General features: G+C 31.8%; 1 protein-coding gene across 4 annotated transcripts in view; it reads right to left on the minus strand.

Annotated features, from left to right (window-relative positions):
* Nucleotides 1-99: 99 nt before the first annotated feature.
* Nucleotides 100-10,658, minus strand: part of LOC106689057 (uncharacterized) — a 24,715-nt gene continuing 14,156 nt past the window's right edge. Inside the window, exons 8-14 of one of the 4 annotated variants that reach the window (XM_014433820.3) lie at nucleotides 10,518-10,628; nucleotides 10,234-10,317; nucleotides 7,182-7,289; nucleotides 4,620-4,676; nucleotides 1,532-1,621; nucleotides 1,308-1,403; nucleotides 101-347 (exon numbers count right to left, since the gene is read on the minus strand). In XM_014433820.3, the coding sequence (XP_014289306.1) occupies nucleotides 263-347; nucleotides 1,308-1,403; nucleotides 1,532-1,621; nucleotides 4,620-4,676; nucleotides 7,182-7,289; nucleotides 10,234-10,317; nucleotides 10,518-10,628 (631 nt within the window). In that variant the 3' untranslated portion in view covers nucleotides 101-262. Of the gene's footprint in view, nucleotides 348-1,307; nucleotides 1,404-1,531; nucleotides 1,628-4,619; nucleotides 4,677-7,181; nucleotides 7,290-10,233; nucleotides 10,318-10,517; nucleotides 10,629-10,658 lie in introns of all 4 variants that reach the window. The other 3 variants (XM_014433819.3, XM_014433822.3, XM_014433821.2) reach the window with 3 other exon arrangements.

A 10,658-nucleotide genomic window follows, 5' to 3' on the forward strand; every position in this document is an offset into this window, starting at 1 on the left:
TATATATATACACAAATATACATATAGAGGATCCAAAGTATATGAAGCTGACAGTGTCTAGAATAGAGAGATATCTAGGACTCCATGGGGATTTAGCATTCAGACTTAAAATACATTTCTCACTCAAAGTCAGAAAAGAGTAAAAATAAAAAAAGAGTAAAAAATAAGAACTCTTTTTAAAAAAAATAATACAAATATAATATAAAGCATATAAAACAACATTTTACAATAATTGTTTATAAGAATAGTTTAACTGAAGAACTTACTCTTCTATCTTCATGTGTACATGCATTAATAACTGCACATCTACCCTCCGATTATGCACAAGATTAGCTAGCTTCTCCCGCCTGTAAACCATAATATGATGAAAGTATTTAAAAAAAATATAATGAATTTTTACTCAGGCTTTTCAACAAATTTATCAATCATCTTTTAGTAAATATACGTAGAACTTTTATGTACATTAATTGCTTAGGAAAATTGTAGCATCAAATATTGATAACAGTTTTCCTAGTTTATGGACATCAAAACTTAGTCCCAAAGACTAAATATCAAGATCCAACATTGTACTCTCACAACCAACAGTTCTTAACTGAAATATTTGAAAATTTGAGCATGTTGAAATTAAAAGCTCCCAAATTTGAATAAAAAATGGGATTGCTTCACCAAAGTAGAAATATCAGTCACCACTTCATATCTCAAACGATATTCACTACTCAATTAAGAGTATTATTAACAAGATAAAAAACTGATCTAGGAAGTAAATTTGAGCAGTGGTTCCCAAATTTTCTTTGACAGGCTAGCCTTGTTGGGCTAAAAAATATTTGACACCCTAAATAAAAATTCGTGAAATCCTTGTAGGGCCAAAAACATTTGGGCCTTAATTATCTAAATTAATTGGTACAATATGTAGAAAATGATGAAAAAAAAGGGCTAAATAAATGCTCAAACGTTTCTTAAAAAGTACCATACAAAAGGTTTTGTCTACCAATGAAAGGTTTTGAGTTAAGTACTAATAATCATCAAACATTTCTAAATCATATATTTACTCCTAAACCTAAGAGGCCGCCTATGAGGAGTAAAAATAACAGAGAAAAGAATTTGAAAGTGTTGCAATTTTTTATAAATGGATTCTATACTACTGAATTTTTAAATCATTATAAACATTAAAAACATTAAAAATAATTGCCACGATACTGGCATTGACTTATAGCACCCCTGGGATATCCTTGCAGCACCAATGAATTTGAGAAATAATTCTTCATCAATAAATCATGAATTTAGGGATGATTTAAAAAAATTCTTACTTCTCTTTTTGTTTTGATTTTACTAGTTGTTCTATTGTTTTTTCCTCTTTTTTTGAAAAATCGAGACTCTCTTCCTTCCTATCGAGAATAGGATTTCTGAAATAACAAAAACCAGAATATATATAAAAAAAAATTAAACTAGTCGAAAAATTGAAAATTTTATAATACCAAAATTAAATATCTGCAACAAATAAAATGTGAAAATAAGAAAACTATCTACTTACAAACGGGCAATCATACTTTTGAAATTTTTTATGAACTCTATTTTTTTATCAGTTTCAGGGCATCTGCACTTGTCTTCTTCATCTGTCACACTGTAACTAATAAAATATTCAAAAGATAAAAATGAAAAAAATACTATGATGGATAAAATAAATTTTTCTCTGAAAAAAAAAAAAAATTTACTCTGATGCCTCTGCAAAATAACTGGTAGGACAATGGTATTGGATTTAGGATGGTTCCTAAGATCGCACAGAAGCTCTAGATGCAGCGTGTTCAATCATTTGTAGTATTACCAGGGCATTCAAAAAGTCCTGTCGTTTTTCGTTTGTTCGTTGTTTATTTTGGATCTAGAGTGTTTGCTAATTAATTCCGTTCAATACAACTTTTATCCATGTAAACACAAATGTTTATACTTTATGAATAGGAGGCTAAGGAGGATTAATTTAATGCAGTCACCATCCAACTGTCTAGTTAAAATGATTCCAGTTGAAACTCAAATTCGGTCGATTTTGCTCTATGAGTTTAAACTTGGCTCAAAAGCTGCCGAAACTGCTAGAAAAATATGCTCCGTGTTTGGGGAAGATGTGCTGTCTGAGCGGAAGGCACAATTTTGGTTTTCAAAATTTCGTGGAGGCGACGAGACACTAGAAGACGAGGCACGCTCAGGTCGACCAACTGTAGTTGATAAGGAGGACGTTCGAAGAGTAGTAGAGTTGGATCCGCGTCAAAGTTGTTCAGAGATAGCCTCTCAACTTAATATCTCAGCCACCACTGCCTGGAATTACCTTAAAGAACTGGGAAAAGTGAAAAAACTGGATAAATGGATTCCTCATAAGCTTTCAGATGCCAATATGCTTGTTCGCTTGACAACTGCATCTTCGTTAACTTCCCGCTTGAAAGTCGAACCCTTTTTGAATCGAATCATCACCTGTGATGAGAAATGGGTGTTGTACAACAACTTCAGACGATCATATCAGTGGTTGTCGGCAGATGAGAAACCTAAACAATTTCCAAAACCAGATCTCCATCCAAAGAAAGTTTTGCTCATTGTTTTCTGGACAGCCAAAGGTATAGTGCATTTTGAGATTCTGAATCAAGGGCAAACCATCACTGCAGAAGTATACTGCAATATACTGGACCATTGCCAATCCAAGCTTAAGACTTTTGATCCCTGCTTAGTCAACAGAAGAAGACCTTTGCTTCTTCAAGACAACGCTCGACCACACACCGCCAAATTGACCAGGGAAAAATTGACAGAAATAGGCTGGGAAGTTTTGCCTCACCCACCATATTCCCCTGACCTGTCACCCACTGATTATCACCTATTCAGAGATCTCGACAACAATCTGAGACAAAAATGTTTTCAAGACCGTGACAACCTAATTCACGAACTGACCACTTATTTTTGCAGTAAAAATCAACAGTTTTTTAAGGAAGGAATTTGGGCTTTACCATCTCGTTGGGAGAAGGTTACCGACTGTAACGGTGGATATTTTGATGAATAAAGGTGATTATTTGAAAATATTTATTTATTTATAATTTCCCCCAAAAAAACGACAGGACTTTTTGAATGACCTGGTACAAATATATGAAAATGGATAAAATAATATAAGAGTGAGATATAGGCTAGAATAGTGAAGAATTAAGATCAACTGGAGGAAACAGAAAGGAACCAGTCTTCTTATTTTACCACAACACTGCAGGGAGCCAATCTCTGGTTATTGTAAAGGAAAAGGATATGTAAGCAGAGGACGCCTGTTTCCAGACCTTATGGGAACACAAAGAGAGGGCACCAGTCTCTAAATCTTGTGGTTATGGACCTGAGATGAACCTTATAACTTGTAGGAAAAAGAAAGTGGAAGAAAAATCAAGTAATGGCTCCAAAAATACCTAATAATCATATGAAGATCCGTCCTTTAACACTCTTGAAGTCCAGTCTCAACTTTTATCGAAATTATATCGTAATGTATCCATATTGGATATTGATGTGGAGTGACATTTTATATTAACATTTATTTAAGTAGGTCCAAAACATTTCTGTTTGGTAAATTTATTGATCAAATGTACATTGATTTGATATTTACAATTTTAAATATTTTCATTAATACATAGTAATAAACCAATATAATCTCTTTGTGCGTGAAGCAATTTGGCCTCAAAAAGCATTGATGATCTTCCACTAGGGGACACTGCAGTGCTAAAAAAGCAGGTTCCAAGATTTAAGTCTGAGTGAACTGTAGTCCTCCTTTAAGTTGTTACACTACTCCTTCCTAACAGACGTAGGCCCATGACCTAATGTGAACCTGACTAAGTGTCTGGAGTAAGTTCCAGTTTAGTTCTGCTGTTGCTAAGAGCATAGACATTGTATAGAGCATTTAAGATGACACCCTCAGCATTAGATCCTTCTCCCCTCCACTCCATAACATACCTCTCCTACCGGCAACAAAACAAGAGGCAGTCCAGAACTTGGTAGCGTCCAACCAGTTCGGGATTGGGTAGATACTTAGATCATTTGTAATTGGACTTAGCAGCACTATTGGCCTTTGCTACTCAAAGGGCCTTTTTCTATGTCCACATTCAATCCCAAAAATATCAACAACTAATAGATGTTCTCCAATCATCATAAACTTGATCTTTTGTTTTCTTAACAGGAATGTGTATCGGAGAGCTGGTTGGTTTCCTGACATTTCACCTACAAATTCTCCTTAAGAGAGCCTTTCTCTCTGTTTGAGGTGTCTGCGGTGACTATTGAAACATTATAGCTAAAAGAGTTGAGAAACTGCCTTGTGACTGCGGCTGAGCTGGTTCAAATCAGACCTGGGAGTTGACTTTTATCCTTATGGCAGTCCCATGAAATAAAAAGTAGGAAAGGTCAATGGGAAGGTATGATCAATTTCATTGGGATGTGATCTGTGCTAAACATTCATGCTCCTTCTTAGTGCAGAGGTAAAGAGCTCTTTAGCAGAAATACAAGTATAGATGAAAAAAAGCAAATTACATTGGAAAAAATAATAACAGCAGAGATCAATATGCCTAGAAAGAGGGATAAAAATATCTAAATATTAACTAATGGTTAATTATCAAAAATACCTTTTATCCAGTGTATTGCATTTCTCAGAATCACTATCTTTCTGTATTTTTTTCCTTCTGAAAATAAAAGTGAAAAAAAAAATTAAAACCAAAAAGCACAAAAATAAAATTTGTTATATTAAAAAGATAGTTGAGGTGCTGAAGTTGTAAAGTTCAAGATGAAGCACATATATTTTTACTCTTTTACATCTCCATTACATCAAGATCGTAAATGTGTATCTTTATGCTGAAACCAAGTCCTATAGTCACTAGAGCCAAGAGAGTCTCCCTATGCAGACTGAGATGTTCCTTTGACTCATCTGTTAAGAAAGCCTTTCACACCATCATTTAAACCCACTTGGAGTTTGCTTACTTGAGATTTGAAAACTTTATTTTTAGTCTTGAGATGCTCCAAATACTTGCTGTGGCCCTTGAGAGGGCTTGTAGTTTAGAGAGCCTCTTAATCAGCTCAAAACTGGTTTACCCATATTTTCCAAGAAACAATACAAACTTTTAACATACTCATTGACGTCAGTACTGAGTCTATTCACTGCTGCAGGTTTTTGATACTAAACCACAGTTTGGACAAAGCAATGATTTTTGAAGAACTTTAAAACCCTTATCCTGAAGATTGCAGCTTTTGCCGTGAAAATTACCTGGGATTTACAGCAAATCATATTGCTCTAATCATATCAGCCAATACCACGTTTGCATACAGAAGAGTGCCATAATTTTGAAAAATAAATAGTAAATAGTACTCGCAAATGATCTTGCTTGCCAATCTTAGTGAATGTCAACAGCCTTTAGTTCTGTTGTAGTTAATGAGTTTTATTACTTGATTAGTGGTTAACACTGTTGGTTTGAAACCTAGACAATTTGTAAATGTAATTATGAATAAAGCACCACTGTTAATGGCATCAATGCTTCAGATCATGGGACAACTATGTAGTTTCCTTAGTTCTGAGGTCTGTTTGCTGTTGGCATTGCTTAGAGCAACATATACTCTTTGTCTATTGGTTATAAAACCCTCCCTGATCCACAACAAATTCTCTAAGACTGCTGCTCTACAAGCCAAAGAAAATTAAAATCCAAATTTTCTTCTTTGATTATGGGGTAATGAAATATATGGCTAATCAAAATTTTTTAACTAAGTTTAAACTAAACTGCTAAAAAAAATTTTTACTAGAATGATGAGGAGTATATATGAAAGAAAGAGAAGAATGATGTTGAAAAGTTGTCATCACCTCTGGCCAGTTTATAAAGCCTTTATTGCTTTAAAAAAATGATAACGATTATTTGTATTACCCTTTATATAAATACATCTAAAAACTAGCCTTAACTTGTTTAATACTTCACTAGCCTCATTTATAAATTTAAAGACCTATTAAAATTCGTTAATATGATGATGTGAAAAAACTTCCAATTAGAACACAATACTATTCTACATTTCGTAGATATTTTGGGATTTACTCTATATTCATGTACTTGTATCTATTGTAATATGCTCTTTTTTAGTAAATAGTATATTTTGATGTATAAAGGGTTTTTAATATGTTTTATTTTATGTATCATTTTAGTATTGTTATTTGTTATTTTAAATCAAAAAGCAAGCTAACCAGTTTTCTTTGTCTAAAAGAAATACGTTGTTTCAAAACAAGAAAGATGGCGGTGCGCGTCCATCCAAAGTGTTCGTTGGGTTGGTTGTGTTAAGATGGATTGAAGTTTTTCAACCTTTGTTGTTTCTATACAGTAATTATAGAAAAAGAAAAATCAAAGAAGAAATAGAAAAACATAACAATTGTCAATAGACTGTTCGCATCACAAACCATAGCAAGTAAAGCGGAGCGATTGTATCACAATCGATTATTTGAGGACTGACGAGTAAACATCGAAGATAGAGGAGAGGGGCATTCGTGGTGTGGACGCGCAGGTGAAAGGATGTCTCCAGGATGAGGAGGTCCTCATGAATTTCTGTCCAGCAAGAGTAGGAAGCCATTTTGGACGCTAGGACAATAACATTAAGAACAAAGAAGATACCAGGAATCATCAAAAGAAGATCGTGAACTTGGTTAGTTTTGCTATACATAAAAATAGATTCATGTATAAAATAGATATTAATTTAAATTAAGAGAAATCATTGTGTCTGTATTCTGATTGCCTAGCAACAACATGCTCTGAGATTAAGAGTCTTTTTATACTATAAATTTAAATAAAATACTATTATTTATTTAGTATTAAAGTTCTTAATTTGAACCCAAATTATCTCTTATATTAGAAAAAAGTTAAAAAACGATCAAAATTCATTTTATTTTATTTTTAATAATTTTTAAAATTATTACACTATATTATGTTGAAATATGATTTCTTGAAGATTTTTCTTGTACTTTGCTTTTAGCTGTTTCAATATGGTTTTCACTCAATTCCATATTTCATTTTATTCTGAATTTTCTTTCCAAGGAAGTTTTTTTTATTAATTTGATATTATGATAAGATGAAAAAATTACATTAAAATTCCTACACTACAGAAACTATTAGGAGGCTAACATAAAAAAAAAAAAAATATTTAGACTATAGATTACTTACACTTTATCAGCTAATTCTTCAACCAGATATATATGTCGTAAAGGTTTCGTTAAAATTCTATGATGGCCAATGTGATCCAATAATTCCTTTTTATCAAACAGGCAAGTACTAGAATTTTAAAGAAAGTAGCTATATAATTATTCTATTATAACAATAATGAATAATTATGAGGTGTAAAAATAAAATTCTGCATTATTTTTCTGCTCTGAATATTAAACATGTATGTATTATACTGATGTAGTCATTTTAAAATATCATATATTAAAAATTAAAATCTGTACCCCTGTAATCCATGAAGGGTTAAGGGTGCAGTACTTTGTAAGGAAATACTGATCACATATCATATTTATATAAATATGCTATTAAAGTTAAGTACTAGAATTTTAAACAAAGCAGCTATACATTTTTTATTTTAATAACAATAAATATTTATGAGCAGTAAAAATAAAATTTGGCATAACTTTTAAGTCATATTTATTTATACATATTGTATTACAACCATAATATTACAAGAATTATATAAGCGGTTCATTATCCTCATCTCTTAATCCTCAAGTCAAAAAACCAAGTGGTATCTATGTCATCGAGAGTTTTTCAAGTACATGGGTCAAATGAATCCAAGACACAATGTAGTAGTGAAGTTTTTCAAGAAAACTTTATGACAAACAAGGGCTATACAATATAAAGGACACTACCGTCACTATCATGCTATCCAGAAAATCCACGTAATATACTATAAACTGAAGAGGGGAGAGATGGCTAAAGCGCTTGATTAAAAGGTAATCTCACTAATTAGGTCCCAAAAGAAAGAAATAGGAAAGAACCCAAAGTATCTTTGAGGATTTAAAATATCTTAACCCAAATATTGTGGAAATAACCAAAAAGGTTTTTAAAAACAATATAAAATAATCAAATAAATTTAAAAACAGATTTATGGCCTCTAAGTTGCAATATTTAAAAGTTCGTCTAAGTTTTCTTTTTGGAGGGGCCCTAAAACTTTTACTTCTTGAGGTTACCAATGGTATGGATCAACCCATGAACAAACCAGGTAAAGATACCTAAGGACACACATGGATTATATCTCTTGCTATTCTATCTTCAGAAAAGTAATAAATTATAAAACATCAATTTTTTCACATACTACAAGATTTTTACGAGCTTTGTAGTCATTTCTCGGCCGACGTAACACGATACAATTGAGGTTTTCCTGGTCTATGTTTAATGTCTTAATGGTGATAACATCAAATCAAAATGTTATTCAATAAGATCTTAATTTAAATTTCAATAATTATGTTTAGACATAAATGCCATATTTAAAACATTACCCTTTGTAAAACTTTCATTGAAATGTAAGCTATTTCCCTGGGATCAACATTTTATTCATATAAATGGGCCTAAGATAAAATATTTAGAATATTTATCCCCTAACAAGTAATTTCTGATATATGGTTTGTAGAGGGAATGAGGGGGATTATCCTTTAGGTAATCAACCTATTCTAACCAGAGTGGGAGAGTCAAGTTTTCATCCACGAGGCTGCTACAACATAAATTCCATCCGCCCATTCCAAAATCAAGTTCGTGCTGCTGGGGACTTGAGGTTGCTAAGTTGATACCTCAACTCAGCTACCACAGCCTCATGACATTCCACACCAAACCTGGCATGGAACTATCATCAGTGTAAAATCCTGCATGGACATTTTGAAGTAACTCCTTAATCGAAATATAATGAAGTAGAATGATGAACTGCACTGTTTTCAAGCTATTCTCTACTAATAATAATAATAATTATTATTCAGCAAACATTATAGTTAAAATTTAAGATATTTATTGATTATATAAAATATTTTATATAAGTATTGGTAGAAATACCTTACAATTTTATTTATTTAAAAAAAATATAAATATTGATAAGAATAACTTCTAATTTTGTTTAGTCTTTACAATAAATCATGTCAAAAAATAACTAAAATATTTATATGAATAAATTCCAATTTTCTTTATAAATGTTAGTTGCTAGGGGGGTATCCTCTCTCTTCCTAACGGCAGACCAATCCCTATTTACAAATTATACAACTGTTCATTTAATTGTACTACTTGTTGCTCAAATTGTATAACTGCATTTTACTTGCATTATGTAGTTCAGAATGTATTACTTTTTCAATTTAGTGTACACAGGAAAAAAAAAATTAAAATCTTTATCCCAGCATTAATTTGTATCCCATAACATTTTTATTAGTCCTTCCTTATCTGTCTTTTAGAACGGACAATTATAGCGAGTAGGTTGGTCGATGAACGACATGTCACAATCTCACAAGAGGAGATCGTAACGCTAAAAAAAAGGCTATCCTTCCCCGCCTGACCCACCCTGCTAAGACAAGACTCCTGGGGGGCGACGGTCCTATATCACTTTTGAAATATAGGTTAAAACGGGAAGAGGAAACTTTAAGATGGTTAAATTGAGCAATATTTAAAAAGCCCCTGAAATTGAAAATGGCATTAACCCCATTGCTCCAGTTTCTACTGCAAACTAAATATTTTGGTTAATCATATTTATTTCAAGACCTAGTTCCTTACTAGATTTTATTAACGTAATTGGATTTAGTTTTATAGTTTCTTCAACATCACCAAATAATACCAAAACATCAGCATGTCCAAATATGGGTACTTTACCATCTAAAGTTAAACCTTTTTCAGTATGCATCACATTTCTAATAAAGAATTGTAGTGCTAAATTAAATGATAGGTGATAGAGAATCACCTTGGTTTGAAACTGACTGTACTTCAAACTTTTCAGAATTATGATTATCGATTCGAACTTAACTAAATATTTGGTTATGCACATCCGTAAATATTATAAAATACTTGGTTTAAATGTGAGCATCCCTATCTCTTGGTAAAAAATCGAATGAGTGATGTGAACATCAGTGACCACATCAATATTAGAATTTTCAGTTACATACATGCTTCATTATTTTCCATATTTATTTCACAAAACCAACTTAGAGATATAATAATAAAAAGTATGAATATATGCATAAATAAAAATACAAACTTTGGTACATCTTCTTCTTTCATTTCTTTCAAGAGGTGATATCTTTCAATCAATCTATGTACAGTCTCATCATAACAAATACTCCTGAAAACATACATAATTAAAATATTGCAAAATTTTACTTTTAATGAAATGACCCAGCACCTATTCTTAAAATGCCATCTGGCAATACACGATGACTAAAATTGCCTGTATATATACTTATCATCCATAATTGTATATATGTATATGTTTAATTATTTATTTTTTAGGAGGTAAGAAAAAAACAACAAAAAAACAATTACTTTGTTACATAAGGTGAGCCTGGGTTATTCTTTTCTCTCTTTCTCATCATTTCTTTTATCTTCTTGTTCTTTTCCATGAGTAGGAAATTCAATTTTTTAACCAATTTCATTCTTTAACAAGCATTAAAAATGAAATTTATA

Source organism: Halyomorpha halys, unplaced genomic scaffold (assembly GCF_000696795.3).
Source record: "Halyomorpha halys isolate HHAL.00 unplaced genomic scaffold, Hhal_1.1 Scaffold1271.1, whole genome shotgun sequence".
Lineage (NCBI taxonomy): Eukaryota > Metazoa > Arthropoda > Insecta > Hemiptera > Pentatomidae > Halyomorpha > Halyomorpha halys.